At 43.3% G+C, this 22,828-nt stretch overlaps 1 protein-coding gene across 1 annotated transcript in view; it reads left to right on the top strand.

The window, feature by feature from the left end:
* POLE (DNA polymerase epsilon, catalytic subunit) overlaps positions 1-22,828 on the top strand; it is a 1,031,469-nt gene that overhangs the window by 127,578 nt on the left and 881,063 nt on the right. Inside the window, exons 9-11 of the mRNA XM_044069769.1 lie at positions 16,495-16,605; positions 17,066-17,151; positions 19,568-19,687. Of these exons, the coding sequence (XP_043925704.1) occupies positions 16,495-16,605; positions 17,066-17,151; positions 19,568-19,687 (317 nt within the window). The remainder of the gene's footprint in view (positions 1-16,494; positions 16,606-17,065; positions 17,152-19,567; positions 19,688-22,828) is intronic.

Here is a 22,828-nt window from a genome sequence, read left to right as displayed (position 1 = left end):
ATGGGGGCCATTCAACTAGTACCAGAGCAACAGCAGGGACAAGGATTTTACTCAACACTGTTCTTGGTACCCAGAAAGGACAAGGCCTGGAGGTCAATACTGGACCTGTCTTTTGAACTCATTCCTGGATATACCAAAATTCAAGTTGTTGATTTTACAGCAGCTTCTGCCCATGCTGGGCAAGAACGCTTGGCTGGTAACTTTAGACCTAAAAGAGGCATACCTGCATGTCCCAGTCAGACCAATATGCAGAAGATACCTCAGATTCAAGGCTGGCTCAATGCATTACCAATTCTCTGCACTGCCCTTTGGTTTATCTACTGCGCCCAGGGTCTTTGCAAAGTGCCTGGCACCAGTAATTGCATTCTGCAGACAAAGAGGAATGCAAATATATCCTTACTTGGATGACTGTTTAATTCAAGCAGAGAACAAGGACATTCTTTTGCAGCATCTGGCATTTGTGAAAAGACTTCTAACATGCCTAGGGTACACAGTCAACGAAAAGAAATCAAAACTAGTACCCTCTCAAGAGATAATATTCCTGGGTGCAAGCTTAATTACAACTGCCCAGATGGCTTATCTCACACCAGACAAACAAAGGTAACTGATTACCCATTTCAAAATGTTGGCAACAAAGGCCCAGTTCTCTGCAAGAAATATTCTGCAGGCTTTGCGCTTCATGGCATCCTGCTTCCTACTAATTCCATATGCAAGAATGCATATGAGGAAACTTCAATGGTACCTAAAAAGTGTTTGGACTCAACATTGCCACAGCCTGGAAACTATGATTACTCATTCCCTGCCTGCAACAGGAATTTCGATGGTGGGCAAAGGCTTGTCACCAAAACAAGGGACAGCCATTCACATTACCCCCAGCCAGGCAAACACTAGCAGCGGATGCATCAGATTATGCCTGGGGGGCCCACATGGCAGGAAGATGCATTCAGGGCACATGGACCCCAAACCAAATGCATCTACATGTCAATCAAAAATAGATGCTAGCAGTTCAAAATGCCCTGACAGCCTTCAAGGACCTACTTCATCCAGGACAACTACTGATAAACACAGACAACACCATGGTCATGTGGTACATAAACAAGCAGGGGGGCACACATTCTTACCCCCTTTGCAGACTAGCCATGACCTTGTGGGACAACGCATTGACTTACCAAGTACATCTGCAGGCACAATTGCTACCAGGAAGGAAAAATACTCTGGCAGACGAACTAAGCAGAAACTTCATGGATCCCCACGAGTGGCACCTGGATCCACAAGTCTTCAGTATGATAACAAGGAAATGGGGGTGCCTGGGCATAGATCTATTTGCCTCCCCTCACAACTGCCAACTAAAAAGATTCTGCACAAGGATTTATCGCAGACAAGCGTGGAAAGTGGACGCCCTATCAGTATATGCATTTTCCCCTTTGCCTCTCCTCCCCAAGATACTCTTAAAGGTCAGACAGGAGAAGCCAAGGATGATACTGATTGCCCCAGACTGGCCCTGCCAGTGCTGGTATCCAATACTAAGGAGTTTGTCTCAATGCCCAGCGTGGACCTTACCTCGGACACCTCATCTACTGTCCCAGCAAACAACCAGATCCTACACAGCCAGCTCAGGACTTTAAACCTGGCAGCATGGCGGATAATGTAGTCATACAAAACACACCTCTCAGTAAAGCTGTGATGGATGTCATTTTGGACGCCAGAAGGCCTAGTACTAGAAAATCTTATGCTGGAAAATGGAAGAGATTCTGTGTTTGGAACCAGGCACAAGAAACTGATACAGCTGTGCCAAATATGCCTCAGATTTTGCAATACTTAACTGAGATGCTGGACAAAGGTCTATCTTTTTCGTCTATTAAAATTCATGCCTCTGCCATTTCGGCTCATTACAATACAGAGCCACCAATCTATTCTCATCCCTTACTAAAACAGTACCTCAGAGGAGCCAAACATTTAAGGCCTCCAAGGAGATCACCAGTGCCTGCATGGGACCTCAACTATGTCTTGGAAAAAACTCACCCTCACCCTGCCTCCTTTTGAGCCAGCGGCTATTGCTGATATAAAGTTTTTATCTTGGAAAACAGCTCTGCTCCTAGCAATAACTTCTGCAAGACAAGTTTCAGCGCTTCAGGCACTCATGGCTGTGAACCTTTTATAATTTTTTATCCAGACAAACCCAACATTTATGCCTATGGTGGTGTCCATTGTGGCTCTTAACCAAACTATTCATCTGCCAATGTTTTATCCAAATCCACAGAACAAGGGGGAGATAATTCTGCATTCTTTGGACGTACATAGACGGCTTAGATTCTACATGGGACAGAACCAAAGTTTTCAGAAAGACAGAACAATTACTAGTGACATATGCTGCAGGATCACAAGGAAAGGCTATCTCAAAGTAGACCATTTCAAAGTGGATAGGCCACTGCATTAGTTTCTGCTACTTTCACCATGGCAAGCCAGAGCCTAAGGGCATTAGGCCACATTCAACCAGAGCTGCAGCCACTTCAGCAGCCTTTCTCAGGGAAGTACCAACCAAGGACATTTTAGAGGCTGCTATTTGGGAGTTCAGTGCACACCTTTACAAAGCACAATCATCTGCCACTCTACTCTAAATCCAGGGCAGGCTTTGCCACTGCAGATGTCCTTCATGGATGCATCTGCAGTCATAACAACTGGGTTGTCCTGTCGTCAGGCAGCCCTTCGGTCGGCCGGATTCCAAAGTCTGGGTCCGGCTTCGGCTGATGTCGCACTTCACCCGACGTCATCTCTGCTGGTCTTCGGGTATAAAGGCATCAGCTGACGCCATTTTCCTCAGTCTTTCTTGCCGCGTGGCGCCCGAAGCAGAAGCTGTTCGCAAGTGCCGGTCGGTCAGATCCAGAGATTACTACTACCGAATACTACCAAGACTTCTAAAGCTAAGTACCCGTTGGGGACTCTTTCTTGCCTCAGCCGATGTCAGAAAAAGTCAATAACTGTTTAACTTGTGGGAAACAAATACCTCATAAAGATTTCCACTCTTACTGTTTGCCTTGTTTAGGCCCAGACCACGGCGTAGCAGCCTGTTCGGCCTGTGCTTCCTTCAACCCGGCGACGGCGCCGGGTCGGAGTTTGCTGAACAGTTTTCGGCTCAGATTTTGCGTACATTATGCCGCCGGATCCTCCGACTACCCAAACTGTTAAAAGCAAAGAAAAGACCGGCACTCGCGGTCCGGTTTCGGCGAAACCACGGTTAAGCAAACCGCTGAAGTGTCTCGGTTTCGGCTGAAACCGAGAAAACTGATCAAAATACAGCCGAATCAATGAGTACTACTGAGGTTCCTGCTACTTTACTTGAATCAGCCTCAGAAATTTTACCTACAACGGTGGTTACTAGTGACTTATCAGACACCATCCCTTTGGATGTCTCTACCCCAGCACGTGGTGCTGCTAGGCCTCCTGCAGCCATGTCTATTAAGGCCTTTGCCAGGGCTAAAGCAGCCAAATCTACTAAATCAGTGCCTGTTAAACCCCCCTCAACCAGGCCCACTTCTAGTTCACAAATGCTTACTCTGGCAGAAGATTTAATATCCTTAATTAGGGGATCTCAATCTCACCCAGACAGGGCCTCTCAGACCCAGAAAAGAGACCTAGAGCAGAGCCCCCCGAGCCTGTGTCCTCTGATGATTCTGCAGATGACTCAGATATTACAGACCAGCCAGAGGCTCCTTTTTCCAATTTTGAAGACTCCGATGCTGAAGAATCCATTCCAGCTGCCTCTCCACCAGAGGAATTCTCCTTTGGGGAAACCTTACATGCCATGAGAGAACAATTCCAATGGCAGGAACAGGATTTCTCAGATTCCAGAAAAAGACTTAGAACCTTTCTGCACTTACCACAACATAGGCCCTTAGCTATACCTCCTGTCCTTTCTGTTGTGGACGATGCATTTAATGATGTCTGCACTGCACCTGATTCCTTACCTCCAGCCCCTGCTAAACCAGATAGATTTTACAGGGCGCCAGACACTCATCACCACCTATACAAGGCCCCACTTGCAGACCCCGAAACTATATCCCAGGGGCCTAAGGCAGTAGCCTCGACCACAGCAAAAAACCCTATTCCTTCTGAAAGGGAATCCAGGTCTTTAGACAGATGGGGCAAAAAAGTTTACACCTCTGCTACTCTCTCAGCTAGAGCTTTAAACTGTCAGTTTCACATGATACAATACCAAGAGTTTATGCTTGATCAGTTAACTAAAAGCTATCCTCTGATGACTCTATAGATAAGAAATATGTATTAGAAATGGTAAATAACATACAACAGGTTAGTAACCATTCTTTAAAATGTGGCTATGATGCACTGGAGGCTTCATTTAGATCAGCCATGACTGGCACAGTGATAAGAAGACATGCATGGTTGAAGGAACAGGTCTTACGGATCATGTTAAAGCTAAGTTATTAGATGCTCCTATGGATAAGGCCAGTTTGTTTGGTACACCTGCCCAGCAGGTAATGAAGAAAATGGAAGAAAAGGCAAAATCTGTACAAACAGTTAAAGATTTCTTACAGGTTCAGCCCCCAAGGTTTAGCAGGAACTGGCCTGCCAAAAATTGGTCCTTTCCTGACTCCACAAGATCCCAAAGGGGCAGGAATAGACGTTCCAGAGGCAGAAATCAATCCAGAGGGGGTGCCTACAGAGGACGGCAGTGGCAAGGCAATAACAGAGGCACAGACACAGCCACTACCACTGCAACAGGACAATCACAGTGACTTGACTCTAACTCCGCCTACCAGGGAACAAATAGCAGCACCATTAGGCGGAAAATTAGCCTTATTTTCGAAAAATTGGCACTATATTACAAAAGACAAGTGGATTTTGCAAACCATAGACCAAGGTTACCGGTTCCACTTCCACACTTTACCAGTCAAAAGAGGAATGCCAAACCTGCCTCCAAATCAAAAAATAGAAGCTCTACAGCAGATAATGCAATTAACAAAGATGAGAGCGGTGGAAAGAGTACCAATAACAGAACAAGGCAAAGGATTCTACTCCAGACTATTCCTAGTTCCAAGAAAAGAAAAAAGCTGGAGACCTATTCTCGACCTGTCCATCTTAAACACATACATCATTGTCCCAAAATTCAAAATGCTGACCCTACAGCAACTTCTTCCCATGCTGGGCAAGGAGTGTTGGCTGGTAACTCTAGATCTCAAGGAGGCATACCTGCACGTCCCCATTCGACCAAATTGCAGAAGATACCTCAGATTTCTTGCAGGATCAGAGCACTATCAATTCTCAGCATTGCCCTTTGGCTTATCTACTGCGCCCAGAGTATTCAAAAAAAAAAAGCCTGGCATCAGTAATCGCCCACTGCAGACTACAGGGAATCCAAATTTATCCATACCTGGACGACTGCCTGCTACAAGCGGACAACAAAAGCAAGCTGACAACAGACTTACAAAGGGTCATTTACTTGCTACAAGCCCTGGGATACACAGTCAATTTACAAAAGTCAAGGCTGATACCATCCCAAACAAGGACATTCTTGTTCGCTGAATTGGACACAGTAAAACAAATGTCATTCCTAACTGCAGAAAAACAAAAAGAACTCCCTCTTTACTTCTTGGCACTAACAAAACAGAACAAGCTAACAGCAAGAAAAGTTCTGCAGGCCTTGGGCTTCATGGCATTATGCATAATCTTGGTCCCACATGCCAGACTACATATGAGAAAACTACAGTGGTACCTAAAGAATTTATGGTCCCAACACAGGCACAGCCTAGAAGCAGAAATACCACTAATCCCATGCCTAAAACAGGAGTTCCTATGGTGGGCTCAAGCATGCCAGTCAAACCCAGGCCTACCCTTTCACAACTTTCGAGCAAGCCAAACCATCACAACAGATGCCTCAGACCTAGGATGGGGGGCTCACATGCTGGACAAATGCGTACAAGGATTGTGGACTCAGGACCAGCTACACCTGCACATCAACCAAAAAGAAATGCTGGCAGTAAAACTGGCAATCCAAAACTTCAGACCATTTCTCAAAGAAGGCCATTTGATGATAAGGACAGACAACACCACAGTCATGTGGTACATCAACAAACAGGGAGGCACTCATTCATACCCCCTATGCAGAATGACTTTGGACCTTTGGAACCTGGCACTCAGCTACAACATCCAGTTACAGGCAATATTTGTACCGGGGAAGGAGAACACTCTAGCAGACATGTTAAGCAGAACCACCTCGGATGCTCACGAATGGATGCTACACCCGGACATCTTCAAGACCATCACAAAGAAATGGGGAATGCCACAGATAGATCTATTCGCTTCCCCTCTCAATCACCAGCTCAAAAAATTCTGCACAAGGACATTCCACCCACTTGCATGGAAGGTGGATTCGCTCTCCTTCAGCTGGAAAGATCTAACAGCATATGCATTCCCACCTCTTCCCTTGATACACAAGGTATTACTAAAAATCAAGGAGGAACGTCCAAGGATAATCCTGATAGCTCCAAACTGGCCAAGACAACACTGGTACCCATTGCTGAGGAGCATGTCTCGGGACAAAATGTGGTCAGTACCCCTGATGTCTTTGATGTTAACTCAGAACAACTACAGCATCATGCATCCAAACCCAAAAACTTTACAACTGACTGCATGGAACATCACATAGCAGCAACTAATCCAGATCTTTCCCAAAGGGTTAAAGACATTATCCTTGAAGCCCGCAGACCTTCAACAAGAAGGAACTATGCAGGAAAATGGAAAAGGTTTGTCATTTGGAGTGCTGAAAGAGGAAAAGATGTGTCGAATATAGATATTGCTAACATTCTGGAGTATTTGGCAGAGCTTCTACATACAGGCCTGTCCTATTCCTCCATCAAGATACATGCATCAGCTATTTCAGCAGAATACAGCTTTGATCCACCTGTCTTTTCACATCCTCTACTCAGGCAGTTCCTCAGAGGGATCAAGAATGTAAAACCCCTAGGAAACCACCATTGCCAGCTTGGGACTTGAACTTTGTGCTAGAAAAGTTGACACTCCCTCCTTTTGAACCAGCAGCAACAGCAGACCTACAGCATCTATCATGGAAAACTGCTTTCCTACTGGCAATAACCTCAGCAAGGAGGGTTTCTGAACTTCCGCCCTAATGGCAGTACAACCCTTCCTAATCTTCCACCAAGATAGAGTGTCCATGAGAACTAATCCTACATTTATGCCTAAGGTGGTATCCAGAGTGTCTTTAAACCAGGCAATCCACCTACCTACCTTCTTCCCAACCCACAAAACAGAGGGAAAGAATGCTGCATACCTTGGATGTACATAGACAGCTACGCTACTACCTGGACAGAACCAAAAGTAACAGAAAACTGACCAGCTTTTTGTAGCCTATGCAACAGGAAGGGAAGGAAAAGCAATTTCCAAACAGACAATTTCCAAATGGATAGGAAATTGCATACGATTCTGTTACTCCTTCCATGGAAAACCAATTCCACAGAACATAAGGCCTCATTCTACAAGGGCAACAGCCACTACCACAGCTTTCTTACGAGGAGTGGCAACCAAGGACATTATTGAGGCGGCTACTTGGACCTCCGTGCATACATTTGCCAAGCATTATAATTTACCTCTGTATTCCAGATCCCGAGCAGGGTTTGCCACTGCTGTACTGCAAGGGATCCTAACCACACCATAATTTCTTCTTGCTCCTCCCGTAGTTGGCTATGGTATTCTACCCAGTTGTTATGACTGCAGATGCATCCATGAAGGACATAGTACAGTTTTGTGCCTACCATAAATGTAGATGTCCGAACTGGATAGCATCTGCAGTCAGGATTACCCTCCTTCCCCTCTGTGGTACTCCTAGGGTATTTACCCTCCTAATAGCTAGCTGGTGGGGGGAGTCTCTTATGGTGTATTTGTTTGTATATATGTACATACATGCTTATTTTTTGTGTTTGCCTTCTATCTTTTTGGAAACATTGGCATTTATCCAAAATTTAGCCTTCCAGGAGGGCAACTGGCATCTGGGGCAAGAAACACTGAGGAAAATGGCGTCGGCTGATGCCTTTATACCCGAAGACCAGCAGAGATGACGTCTGGTGAAGTGCGACATCAGCCGAAACCGGACCCAGACTTTGGAATCCGGCCGACCGAAGGGCTGCCTGACGACAGGACAACCCAGTTGTTATGACTGCAGATGCTATCCAGTTCGGACATCTACATTTATGGTAGGTACAAAACTGTACTTTCTGCAGGGCCTCATAACCGCTCCTAATGCTGTTTAGCTCCAGCCTCCTATCCATAGCTTTGGGACTCTACCCAAATGTAATGACTGCAACAGTGAAACACGAAGAACATAGTACAGTTGTGTACACTTACCATAAATGTAGATGTTCGAGTGTATTCACTGTTGCAGTCCAGGTTACCTTCCCGCCATCCCCCTTTCCTACTCATGGAACCTATGTGATGTATTTGCTTGTCGAGGCAACCCTTTTAGGGGGCACCTGACATCTGGGGCAAGAAAAACGAAAGAAAATGGCGTCGCCCACAGCTGTACCCCTGATGACCTGACGTCAGGGAGGGGGCGACAGTAGCTGATGCAGGACCCAGGACTTTGGAATTCAGGCCGACTGAGGGCAACCTGCCAGCAAGGTTACCCAAATGTAATGACTGCAACAGTGAATACACTCTAACATCTATATTTATGGTAAGTGTACACAACTGTACTTTTTCCTTCGGGGTGAAGATAAGTAGAGGAGTTGAACCCATCTTTAGCAATCTCCAGTATAATGTTCTCTGCCACAAGAGGACTGGAACCCTGCTTCCCATGAAGGCACGTGTCAACTTGTGGCTAATTTCCGTGTGTAGCAAATGTCTGCAATATTGACACTACCTTGATTATCTACTGTTTTTTATGGTGAATTCTCATGCAGCTGTCATTTCACTTCATACGTCACTAATTTGACCTGTTTTTGAATACAATACTGCATTCTCTAGCATTCAAACAAGCCCTGCAAAACTTAAAAATGCAGCAATTCTCAAATGTTTCCCAGCCCTGTGATTTTTCTTGTGTTCTGATTCATATAAGTTAGTTTAAGGTAAGCGCTGCGTTGATTATAAGGTAGTGTCTCATCTGATTCTATTTGAAAGCTTGTACTGACTGCACCACCAGGGAGCTAAAACTGACTGATAGATTATGAAGCATATTCCAGGATTATGGAATAAGCTTCCCCTAAAATTAGAAATCCTTGTAGGTTTGTAGGTTCTTACTAAGCTTGGGTCCAAAGAGGACCATCAAGATGTTCAGCTACATCACCCTGTACTGTTGGGATGACTAACCATATCTTTTGATAAATAGGCTTTCTCCACACATTCCTGGTGAAAATTTGTGGTCACCCATTCAATCATCCAGACTGGTTTTAAAGGTTGCTAGGGAAGGACTCTGCTTGATAAGGAAGGCCAGCTTTTTTCCAGAAATAGGGGAAAGGTGTCTGTCATACCATCTGATGGTATTGATATGATAGTGGAGGTTTACATTTATAGAATGGATGTTTGCTTTACCACTTGTTCTATTTAGGTCAAGGAATTCAAAAAAATGCTGGGTTCACAGCACAGAAAGTTAAGTAGATGTCATCCCTCAGGAGTCTGTATGATACTGAATAGAGGGACAGAGCTTTTAATGGTTGAGTAGTTAAGGGAACTGAGATCTTTTTTTTTTTTTTGCTGAGAAAATATTGAGGTTTCTCAAGCTGGTTTAGGTGGTTGGCAGGGTACATACTGAAGGGTGCATTATATTTGGTGATGGGATGAAGAAAGTGGGCATATAACTTCCCTGGACCTTGAGAAGATAATGCAGAGTAAGCTGTATGAGGTAATTATTTTCTAGCCATCACAGGGAGGTGGTGGTCAAGAACATTATCAACATATGTACCCATGTCTCTAACTGTCAAATTTAAGGAGAATGATGTCTGTTTAGCAAACAGTAGTAATGCCAGATTTACCAAAGGAAACCGCATTTGATGTTGAGGATAATTTCGTGATTAATAACACCAAACATTTGTTTGGTCCAGCCCTTCCTAGAGAATATATGTATCAGAATGGGATTTGACAAGATCCCCTCCTCCCAAATTACAATCTTCAGCAAACATGTTTAGCCAGACTCCCTTGATACTGGCTTTTGTGTCACAGAATCATGATTTTGTTAGCTTCCATCTAAAATACTTAGTACACATATGGGATGTACAGAGTTTGATTTCTCACCTTTGAAGTAAAATGGCTAGACTTAAAAGGACACACAAGTGCAGCTAGCCTTGAACTTGCCTATGAATGACTTTGTTGGAGGATTATCATAGTCAAACTCCTTGAATGCCAATAGATTGTAAATGTATGACACACTTATAAACTGCTCCTCGGAGATTTCCAGTTCTTGACCACATTAAACCAAATAAGTGGCTCATTTACCCCAATTACAGTGAGTCTGCACATCGTCAGAAGGGTCACGCCACACCGAATGGGCAAAATTGATATTTCTGGAGGTGATTTGTGAGATGACCTTGATAAGTGTATCCATATGTTATTAACACTGCAGAGAGCCCTCTAAAACATTACTTGATATGTTTCCTTGTAGCATATATATTTTTTTCATCATGAATCAGACTAGTATTCTGTTGACAAAATCTTTTTATTTTAATGATTATTACTATGTTTTGATTCAGGCACCTGAGCAGTTTGAACCTTCTGCCCATTATCTTGGCTGTGTACCTGTATACTCCATATAAGTGATTCATGCTTTTATTGTGCTGTAGATTTTTGATACTACTGTGTCACTGATGTTCATCGTGCATACAGCTGCAGTCATAACAGATGGGTTTTTCTGCTGTCAGGCGGGTCCTCGGTCGGCCGAATTCCAAAGTCTAGGTCCGGCGTCGGTTGTCGTCGCCTCTTCCCTGACGTCAGCGCGACAGGGGTATAAAAGAACCAGCCAATGCCATTTTCTTCAGTCTTTCTTGCCGTGTGGTGCCCAAAGCAGAAGCAGTTCGCAAGTGCCGGTCGGCCAGCTCCTGAGATTATGAATATTTTTCAACCGAAGACTTCTTGAAAGCTAAGTACCCCGTTGGGGAAACTTTTCTTGCCTCAGACCGATGTCAGACAAAGTTTAATTGCATTTCATGTGGGAAGCAAATACCGCATAAAGATTTCCATTCCCCTCTGTATACCTTGCTTAGGCCCAGACCACAATGTCTCGGCCTGTCGTTTTTGTGCTACATTCAACAGACGCACTATTAAACATCGGGCGGTGTTTGCTCAACACTATTTTGGCAAAAAGTTTAATTACAACATGTTGTCGGATACTCCGACTCCAATTTTGAGTAAACGACGTAAAGATAAGGACCGACATACGAGGTCCGTGACTTCTACCGACACCACGCTAAAGCCGACTACATGTGCTCCGGTTCTCAGCGAGGCGCCTACGCAGCCCCTGACTACCGATGACACTTCATTAGCGGTGTCTTCTGTGCCCGAGGTCGCAGGCTCTTCGGCCCACACCCCGACTACAGATACCAAAGCCACTCTTGGCGGGGAAACTCAGAGTTCAGACAGGCCTGCCACCTCTCAAGGTGTCTTCAGGCCTTCTTCTTTTTCCATTAAGGCTTACACTAAATCTAAAGCAGCCATGCATTCTAAAAGACAAGCTCCACAGGGCCCCTCTCAAGGCCCCATGCCGAAAAAGCAGATGCTCAAAATGGCTGAGGATTTGATTACTCTTATCAGGGGTTCTCAAACCCCCTCGGACAAAAGGCCCAGAGTGGAGGAAGAATACTCTTCCTCAGACCAGGCCTCCATTACTTCAGAACATTCTGAGGACCAGGAACATTCTTACTCCCCATTCAAAGATTCTGATGCAAAGGAGTCCATTCCCTCTCTCTCCCCCCCCTGAGGATTTCTCTTTTGGGGAAACCTTGCATACCTTGAGGGAACACTTCCACTGGGAAGGCCAAGAGCACTCAGACTCCAAGAAAAGGCTCAGGGATTTCCTCTTGCTCCCTCAGCACAGGCCTCTGGCTATACCTCCTGTCTTAGACATACTAGATGATGTGTATTCAGAGGCCAGCCTTAACCCAGATTCTTTACCTCCAGCTCCAGTCAAGCCTGACGGGTATTACCGGGTTCCTGATTCACACCAATTCCTATACAAAAGCCATGCGGCTGACCCAGAAACTATTTCACAGGGTCCCAAGGGAATTAAGGCCTCCACTGCCAAAAATCCATTACCTTCAGAGAGAGATTCCAGAGCTTTAGAAAGGTGGGGGGAAAAAGGTATACACCTCGGCCACTTTAACCATGAGGGCATTAAACTGTCAGTTCCATATGTTAAAGTATCAACAGTTTTTGTTATCTCAGTTGAAAAGCAAAATGTCACAACCTGAACAACCAGACTTGAAGGAGTTGCAGGATTTGCTGCATAGTACAGAGCAAGTGGGTAAACATACCCTGCAATGTGGTTTTGATGCTTTAGAGGCCTCTTGTAGAGCTGCTGTTACAGGATCAGTCATACGTAGACATGCTTGGCTCAAAGAGCAAACCTTACCAGATCATGTCAAAGCTAAATTACTAGATGCACCTCTTCAAAAAGATGTATTGTTTGGTGTTAAAGCTGAGGAGGTATTAAAGAAAATGGAGGAAAAGGCAAAATCAATGCAAACAGTGAAAGATTTCCTACAGGTACAACCGCCACGTTTCAGTAGAAATTGGCCTTCAAAAAATTGGTCCTTTCCAGCCATGGACAGACCTCAAAGAGGTAGATACAGGTGCCCGAGAGGTAGAGGGCAATCTCAAGGATCATTTAGAGGCAGACAATGGCAAACACCTACACCAAAGAGGGATGAGGATAGTTCACAGCCATTCAGAAAGCAGACCCAATGACTTTCCCTTTGCATGCCAAGCAAGGCTCAAATGGCAGCACCTTTAGGGAAAACTGCCATTATTTTCTAAAATTGGCATATTGTCACAAAAGACAAATGGATCCTGGACATTATAGACAGAGGCTACAGATTCCACTTTCACACCCTTCCAAAAATGAGAGGCATGCCAAATCTGCCACACAATCAAAGGGTAGAGGCACAAAAACAAATTTCAGATCTCATGGACATGAAAGCTATTCAAGAGGTACCTGCACAAGAACAGGGTCAAGGTTTTTATTCCAGACTATTCCTGGTACCAAGGAAGGGCAAAGATTGGAGGCCTATTTTGGACCTATCCATCCTAAACACATATTTACTCGTACCAAAGTTCAAGATGCTCACATTACAGCAGCTTCTTCCCATGCTGGGCAAGGAGGCTTGGCTGGTAACATTGGACCTTAAGGAGGCATACCTGCATGTCCCAATCAGACAAGATTGCAGAAGATACCTCAGATTTCTTGCAGGTTCATCCCATTATCAATTCTCTGCATTGCCCTTTGGCTTATCTACTGCGCCCAGAGTGTTCACGAAATGCCTGGCATCAGTAATTGCCTTCTGCAGACTTAAAGGGATGCAAATATACCCATATCTGGACGACTGCCTGATCCAAGCGGACAGCAAACACACTCTTCTGAAACACCTGGCGTTTGTAATAATGTTGTTGAAATCTCTGGGATACACAGTCAACAAAAAGAAGTCAAGACTAATATCCTCTCAAACAATAATTTTCCTGGGTGCCAGCTTGGATACAAACACCCAGATGGCCTACCTCACGCCAGAGAAACAAGGGCAATTAACTCTATACTTCAGAAAACTGGCAACCTTCACCAGGCTGACTGCAAGGAAAATCCTGCAAGCTCTGGGATTCATGGCATCTTGCATCCTGCTAATCCCATGTGAAAAGCTGCATATGAGGAAACTTCAATCGTACCTAAAAAACTTATGGTTTCAACACAGCCACAGTTTGGAAACAATCATACCACTGATTCCATGTCTTCAAAAGGAATTTCTGTGGTGGGCTCAAGCATGCCAAAGAAACATAGGTCTCCCATTCTGCAAGCCTCAAGCAAATCAAGTCATCACAACAGACGCCTCGGACTATGCCTGGGGGGTGCACATGACAGATCGGTGCATTCAGGGCAAATGGTCACAAAAAGAAAAGCACCTACACATCAATCAAAAGGAAATGCTAGCAGTAATAAATGCTATTATGGCTTTCAAAGACCTACTGCATCCAGGCCAGCTATTGATAAGAACAGACAACACCACAGTGATGTGGTACATAAACAAACAAGGAGGAACTCATTCATACCCCCTGTGCAGACTAGCCGTGTCCCTTTGGAACACGGCTCTGGAACTGCAAATCCAACTTAAAGCACAATTCCTGCCAGGGAAGGAAAACACACTGGCAGACAACCTGAGCAGAAATATGACAGATCCACACGAATGGAAGTTGCATCCTCAAGTTTTACAATGATAATTCAAGCATGGGGAAGGCCAGACCTAGATCTCTTTGCCACCCACAGAAATGACCAATTGACAAAATTCTGCTCAAGGACCTTTCATCCACAGGCCTGGAAAGTGGACACACTCTCTTTCAGTTGCACAACAATGACGGTTTATGCCTTTCCACCTCTTCCACTGCTGGCCAAAGTTCTATTAAAAGCCAGAGCAGACAGACCAAAGATGATTCTCATTGCTCCAGACTGGCCAAGACAACAATGGTACCCACTCCTGAGGAGCCTGACTCATTCCCCACCATGGATCCTACCTCTAATGCCTCTTCTACTGACTCAGCACAACTACAAAACTCTTCACAGTCAGCTGAAAACACTCAATCTAGCCACATGGAGGATTCCTTAAATTCACAGCAGACTCTACTCTCCAAGGAGGTGCAGGATGTCATTTTGGAGGCCAGAAGGCCTTCTACTAGAAAAGCCTGCTCCACAAAATGGAAACTGTTTTGTGCCTGGAATCAGAAAAAGGGTCAGAATCCTGGAATACTGAATTTACCTCAAATACTACAGTACCTAGCCGAGCTGCTAAGCAGTGGACTTTCATTCTCCTCCATCAAAATCCATGCCTCAGCCATTTCTGCAGAGTACAACACTGATCCTCCTTTATTCTCTCACCTCTCTTAAGACAGTTCCTCAGAGGGGCTAAGAATATAAAACCCCCAAGGAAGCAACCAGTATCTGCTTGGGACCTCAATTTCATTCTAGAAAAAAACTAACCCTGCCTCCTTTTGAACCAGCTGCTTCAACAGATCTGCAATATTTGTCATGGAAAACAGCCTTCCTTCTAGCTATCACCTCAGCACGCAGGGTTTCGTAACTACAAGCCCTCATGGCTGTGCAGCCTTTCATCATTTTCCATCAGGACAGAGTTTCCTTACGAACCAATCCTTCATTTATGCCAAAGGTAGTATCCAGGGTAGCCTTGAATCAGGCTATCCACTTACCTACCTTTTACCCTAATCCACAAAACAAAGGGGAGAGGCTACTACATTCCTTGGACATTCACAGACAGCTCCATTATTATTTGGACAGAACAAAGCCTTTCAGAAAATCAGAGCAACTCTTTGTGTCCTATGCTACAGGTGTTCAAGGGAAGCCTATTTCCAAACAGACAATCTCAAAATGGATAGCTCACTGTATACTCTTTTGTTACTTTTTTCATGGCAAAACTGTACCTGCAGGCATTAGATCTCACTCCACAAGGGCCGCAGCTACCTCTGCAGTTTTCCTCAGGGGGGTTCCTACCAAAGATATTTTGGAAGCAGCCACTTGGAGTTCTGTGCATACGTTCTCCAAACACTATCACCTACCATTATACTCCAAAACTAGAGCGGGCTTTGCCACTGCAGTCTTGCAGGGCATCCTGGCTCCACCTAGTTCCACTTATTGCCTACCACCCCTTTATTAGCTTTGGGATTCTACCCATCTGTTATGACTGCAGCTGTATGCACGATGAACATAGTACAGTTTTGTACCTACCATAAATGTAGATGCTCGAGTGCTAATACAGCTGCATTCCAGGTTTCCCTCCCTCCTTCCCCTCTTGGGACAGGCCTAATGGCTAACACCTCCTCATACAACCTCATTGGGGTATTCTTTTATGGTGTATTTGCTTGCAACTACTGTTTTTTGATTATACTGCATTTGCTTTATTACATAAATTTATGTTTTGCCTTCCTTCTGGGGGCACCTGACATCTGGGGCAAGAAAAACTGAAGAAAATGGCGTCGGCTGGTTCTTTTATACCCCTGTCGTGCTGACGTCAGGGAAGAGGCGACGACAACCGACGCCGGACCGAGACTTTGGAATTCGGCCGACCGAGGACCCGCCTGACGGCAGGAAAACCCATCTGTTATGACTGCAGCTGTATTAGCACTCAAACATCTACATTTATGGTAGGTACAAAACTGTACTTTAAGTTGGCTTCATGCAGGTCTTGATTACAAGTAATTTCTCATTCTGTTTTTGCTCATTAATGAATGAATATCATACTAAAACTGGTGAAACTTTGCTTACAGGGCTACCTGATCACAAACCGTGAAATTGTATCGGAGGACATAGAAGATTTTGAATATACTCCTAAAGCGGAGTATGAAGGCCCATTTTGCATCTTTAATGAACCAGATGAGGTGAGACAGTGAACTTTTTTTTTTTTTTTATTTTATTTGTCAGGTGTTAAAACATGGTCCTGTCTTCCCCGTATTTACTTTATACCCAAAATAAAGAATAGAAACGTATGTCGGGTTTGCATTTCTCAAGGATGCTCGCTTTGCGTTAATTCCGTAGAGTTAATTGTCTGAAATTAGTTAACTTCTTGCAGAAGATTATCTTGGAGTCTGTCTGTCCAGGATGGTTACTTTGTGTATTCCTTTTTTTAGTTGCTCAGAATCCTGAGTTTATTTCCTGTGTTGTTGTTAACCCTTCAAGTCAAAGAAATTCCAGTCACATTTTATATGGACATTATAATTCCTAGCTGGTCACATCTATGGATTTAAACAGATTTTATTTATTTATATATATATATTTTTAAATTATTTATTAAGTTTGGAAAATATATTTGTGACTAATTTATGTCATGTTCATTCCTAGGCAAGTCTAATTCAGAGGTGGTTTGAACATGTACAGGAAACCAAGCCCAATATTTGTGTGACCTACAATGGGGATTTTTTTGACTGGTAAGTGCCATTTTTCATTTGTGTCTTCTGTGCTCGTTTTCTTTTACTCTTCAGGTGTTGCCTTGCAGATATGTACAGCAATAAAAATTTTGCTGATGGCTGAGATTTTATCATTTAACCTGGCTGATATGCTGACGGGGGTTCTGGTACAATGGTCATATTGGAACGTTGATTAGCAGTCACTAACTTCTTTGAACACTGTGGACCCTCTGAAACCACAATGTGAACTACTACATGCAACAGCTTACCTATTTACTTTTTTCGGAGGACGCACAAATATTAATTAGCATTACATATAATTTGTATGTACTCAATTATACTTTTTATATTTAATTTTCCACTTTAGTTTATGTTGCCATGTACCTCTGCATTTCTCTTGTTTTAAGGGTGGCAGTGAGGGGGGGGGTTAAGCTAAGGGGCATTTCAGTTCCGCTCACTTATGAAAGAAAGCAACAAAAAAAACAGATTGTGGGCAGAGTTAACTCATCTTAGTATTAATTTTACACATGAATTACCTGTGCTTATGATGCTTATAATTTGCAGTGTTGTCTATTTACTACTACTATTCTGTTGAACAGAGAGTGGTCTGCCGTGGGTGGCATCTAGCAGTATATAAGGTAAGGTATATAAGGCAAACTGGACGCTGTTCCACAGCACAGTATTGTGGAAATTTAAATTCTCCTCTTGTTCAGTATTTTGTACAATTGGTCTTGACTGACATTCCCATGTTTTATTTTTAATGAAATGGTCACCTCTTGTTGCTGTTCATATCCATTATTGGGCCATATATGGATGAAACTCAAAGCCCTTTGTTGGATGTGATAGCTGTGATTTGTCTTTTGTTTGGTATTTTATTAACCAAAATAAGTCCATTTATGATCAAAATTGAACTTGAAGTATGCCCCAGGGAGACTGAGAAGGCTGTGGACAGCTGCTTCAGGAATCACAGAATATCCTATAATCATTTTAGTCAAGTCAGGTTAACAATTTATGTGCTGGAAAGAGCTTTTGACATTTTGTTGAAATGGCTGGAAAAAAGGCAGAAGATTTTTGTTTCCTTTTTTTTTAAGCATGCTGTATTCCTGGAAGTGAGTTTTTCAAGAACTGTTAGTAGTAATTTTACTTTGGCATTTAAAGTAGGTTATATGGGATACCTCACTCTACCTCTTTGCAAAGAATTGCTGTTTTTTAAAGCTCTTCTAAATTATTTTAGTAAATTGCACACGTCACCAGTTTTTGAGTGGCATTTTTGCCTTTGAATGTGATCAGTACTGATTATGTAACAAAGAACTGTGCATGCATATTTGATGTGTGACTAATGCTGGTATTCACTTTATCTGCCTCAGCTTAATCCACCTTGAGACTTGTAAAAAAAGCAAGTGGTTCTGATTGTTGGCTTTTAAAATCCCTCTCTCTGTTGTCACTTTCTGGATGTTCTCCTGCTAGGATTGTCCAACTCCTGATCCTGATTTTTCTTCCTAAAAAAAAAAAAAAGTAGTTTGCTAATGTATAATTGCATGAGCCGTTTAGTCTGCACGTTTTTATTAATGGGCTGTTTTCAGCAACCCACTAACTCTGGCATTTCAGAAATGTGCCATATAGATGATTTGCACAAAAGGTAAAACATGGTGGCTCTCCCACAGGCGTCTTAAAACTAAATTGATATACTTTCTCCTGTTTAGATTCCAGCAAAGAGTACATTTACACAAGCCTCTTGTATTGGGATCAAGCTCCACATCTACAAGCATTGTGACTTTGTTTCAGGATATTGTTTCAGAAGAGCAAGTCAGCTAGTCATCCTTGGATAATATTCCCAAGACTTTAGTGTGTGTTTGGAAGTGGCAAACCTGAATGACTGAAAAAAGGACTTTGTAGTAAATTCAGGATTGCAAATTCTTGGAAATATCTCCTTTTCTCAGAGTATGTGGATCTTGGAGTTGGTATAAGTTTTGTGTGTGTGTGTGTGTGTGTGTGTGTGTGTGTGTGTGTGTGTGTGTGTGTGTGTGTGTGTGTGTGTGTGTGTGTGTGTGTGTGTGTGTGTGTGTGTGTGTGTGTGTGTGTGTACGCTCGGTGGCTCGTCTCCCACATTGGGGTGCAGGGAGGACTTCCTCATCTGCAAATAAATAAAATTAGAACAGCGATGTTAAACATTGATTGTTGTCCTGTGTTTTTGGACTTTTTTCTTGTAATTTCAGTATTTGTACTTTACTCTCTCTGTAATTCTGAAACTAAGAATGACTGTGTTCAAAAGATGTAATTCGCTCCTCAGCACTTGCTTTCTCTGTCTCAACGTATTCATTCTATGCATTATTTGTATGCTGTAATATCTTCTCTGCATCCTAAACAATTCTGCTGCACTAGCAGTGTTAAGACTAGTAATCAATTTAGCTGTAACTGGTGCATTTTTTTATTACAGGCCATTCGTGGAAGCCAGAGCAGAGGTTCATGGGCTGAACATGTACAGAGAGATTGGCTTTCAGAAGGATAGCCAGGGAGAGTACAAATCCAGCCAGTGTATTCACATGGACTGTTTCAGGTACAGAATAATTTGATAATGCATGTTGCACAGGTCTGAGCAGAGCTAGGACTCTGACAAGACAGCATATTATTAAAGTTAATAACTTCAGTTGTAATGCCAGCTCTGCTGGTGTAGAGGAATAAAGAAAGCTCTGGATATGACCCGGATGATGATTGATTAGTGGCACAGGCACCTGCTGTAGCGGTGATGAGGAGGAGGATTGGTACAACTAACCATGGGGTGGGGCAGAATAAGGACTGGCCTATGCTGCAGTCCCTTGGTGGTGATACAGCAATGTTTGAGGGCATTTTTTTTGGGGGGGGGGCTACTAGGTATATCGAAGCTTACACATGTGAAGAGGGGTAGTGTTCCCTGTGGAGACATGGGTCACACTTGCCCTACCCAGAGTGGAGGGTTAGGCATTAAAGGAGAAAAATACTTTGTGCCGATGTTGAGGGTACAGCAGTCTCTGATTGTGTGGATGTTGGCTCTGGCCCCTATACTTGAGGATACCAGTTCAGTTGAGGGAATAGGCTGGGTCTAAGTGGGGGAGGGTGGGCATGGAGATAAAAAGGATGCAAAGAGAAAAATATCAGTTGTAGCCAGGTGGATGTTTTTTGCTATAACCATTGTGTTAGTACCTCTACAGAGGTTTAGAACAGAAACTTGATTACTTGGCCAAGTTAGTTGATCTTAGAACTTCACGTGCTTGGGTGGCTGGTACAGATAATGTTTGAGCTTTGTGAACTGTGTCATTTCACTGCATTTTACCATCATATCCACAATGGAGCTATGTTGTATCATATGTTGATCTATATTCCTCCCCTGGCAGAACTACCTCCCTTTAACTTAAATTTGTTTCATGTATTCCAGATCCTTCCAGTGATAGTTTTTGGACACTTTTCATCATTATGTTGTCATTCTTGCCTGTTTAACTATTAATATTTCACTATTAATTGGGTAGACTTTATTGCCAGCAGTAGTTCTGTTATAGACCATGGCTCTTAAGAGCATACCCCACAGTTATATGTGGTTACATAAACATGACCTCTGTGCGCTAAAAGGAAAATCATCTGTAGTCTCACTGCATGCTGCCTTTTTAAGTATTATGTTCAGTTTGCTGAATTAACTGTTATGACAAACGTATTTGTGTATTTTAAATGTATGGATTTTATTTTCTTTACTTTATATTTCTCAGTAATTACCTCTTCCCCACTTCCTTTTCACTAGCTCAGACTTGAAAAATGTATTCATTCTACACATTATTTGTATGCTGCAATGTCTTCTGTGCTTTACTAAGATAGTGTGTACTGTCTTTAGTTATTGTTGCCCTTCTTGTAGGGGGATCCTTTTTAAGTAAAAAAATAGTAGATTAGCATGTATTTACCCTATTATTTTCATCTTCAGTATCTTTATGAAGTGAATGCTTTATTTTCATCATCTTTCATTTTTTTCTGGCATGCTGAAAAACAGTAGAATCTTTCTAGAAGTAAAATCTTGTATCCTTTAAATTGCTACATCCTTTGTTTTCTTTCAAGTGGAACCGGGTTTGAACTGGAGTCAAGAACTGGCTATATTCATATGGCAATGCAGATCCTTAACCATGGTGCCATACATGGCTCTGAGTTTGTATTTTGTCACAAGCATGTGGGCTTGGAGTTTCAGAATAGCTTTATATGATGCAGCATATGATGAGCATACTCTAGTTTTTTAGCCAGTACTGTTACACTGAAAATTTGCTGATATACTGCACCCTTCCATATGCATGTTTTAACTTCAAGTGCAAGTCTGCAACACCTGATCTGATGTCAATCTTTATGTATCCTTGACATCTTGGAACTCTGTTCCAGCTCTTGGAACCTGCTCGGCTGTTATAACAGCTCGTGAGAACCAAAAACTCTTGAGCTAAGTCCTTACCTAGAATATCCCTCTTCCAATTACCTTGGATCTCATTTGCTGCTCTTCTACATAAAACATGTCAGACAGATTCTCTTGTGAGCCAAGTATATTTTCATTGTTTTTTTCTTTTAAGACTTATTAAAAAGCTTTTAGAAATCCTATATTTTTCTGTCTACCCAGTTAACCTCTTGCCTTCCAAGTGATGGAAAGGACACTCTCTGCAGGTTCTCATAGATTCATAGGTTCATAGATTAATACTAGGCTAACTGCCCTTGCAAGCCATTTTAAGCCTAGCCAATTATCCCTTGTGAGACTCAAACCCTGCACCTTGTGTTTGTAAGACAAACACCTTAACCATTAGGCCACCCTCCCAACCCTCAGCTGGGCCCTTCCCTATTGGAGCATTATCCCAGGACTCCTCCTCTTCCAGAGCTTTCTACAACCTCCACGCCTGGACAACGAACATCCAAAGCTGCAGGATATCCCTGCACAGGGCTCTTCTTCTTCTGAGCCCTCCACAGCACTTTCCACTTAGTAGGTGCCCCAGAAGAAGACGTGTAAGAGGAAACACCTAGATTTCCCAGAGGAATCTGTCATGGAGGACACTGACTTAGATAATGGGAAGGGTTCCCCACGGTCACCCCCAGAAGACATCTCCTTTGGGGACATTCTAGAAATATTGAAACAGAGGGGTGACTGGAAGTCCAAAGACCCTTCCTCAAAGCAGTTGGTGTACCTGCAAACATTTGGCCTTGCCCATCTATCTCTTGGCTGACCCTACCTGCTGATCTGTTTAAGTTGATCGTGCAGCTGGCTTGGAAGGGCCCTGACTTTATAGAGCCAATCCTCAGGAGACTGGAAAAAAGTCTCACGGTGCCAGAGGATCATCAGTTTTGAGCTAAGGGGTTAGCAGTAGATGCCATACTGGTTGCAGTAGCAACCAAGAAAGAACTTGCAGAAGAGTTCCACTGTTCATCCCCCTAACCGATAGTTCAGGGCAATGGACAGATTTGGAAACCGGTTGTACACAATCAACCTTCGCTTTTACGTCTTTGGGTTTTATGGCACACTTGACTAGATTCCAGAGGGATCTGGGTTTACTATGACAATGTTGAACTGGACTCTGTCGAATGACGGTATCATCGACCCATGTTTGCGAAAGTGACCATGTCGAATTCTGTCTCAAATTCAGCCTCTGAATGGGCTTTAACATGGGTCGAGTTAGTGGCGAGATTTGTACTACAATGTCGGGTTCGACAT

This window comes from Protopterus annectens, chromosome 4.part0, assembly GCF_019279795.1.
Source record: "Protopterus annectens isolate FY-2018-M chromosome 4.part0, PAN1.0, whole genome shotgun sequence".
Classification (NCBI taxonomy): domain Eukaryota; kingdom Metazoa; phylum Chordata; order Ceratodontiformes; family Protopteridae; genus Protopterus; species Protopterus annectens.
This window is presented reverse-complemented; position numbering and strand designations above follow the sequence as displayed.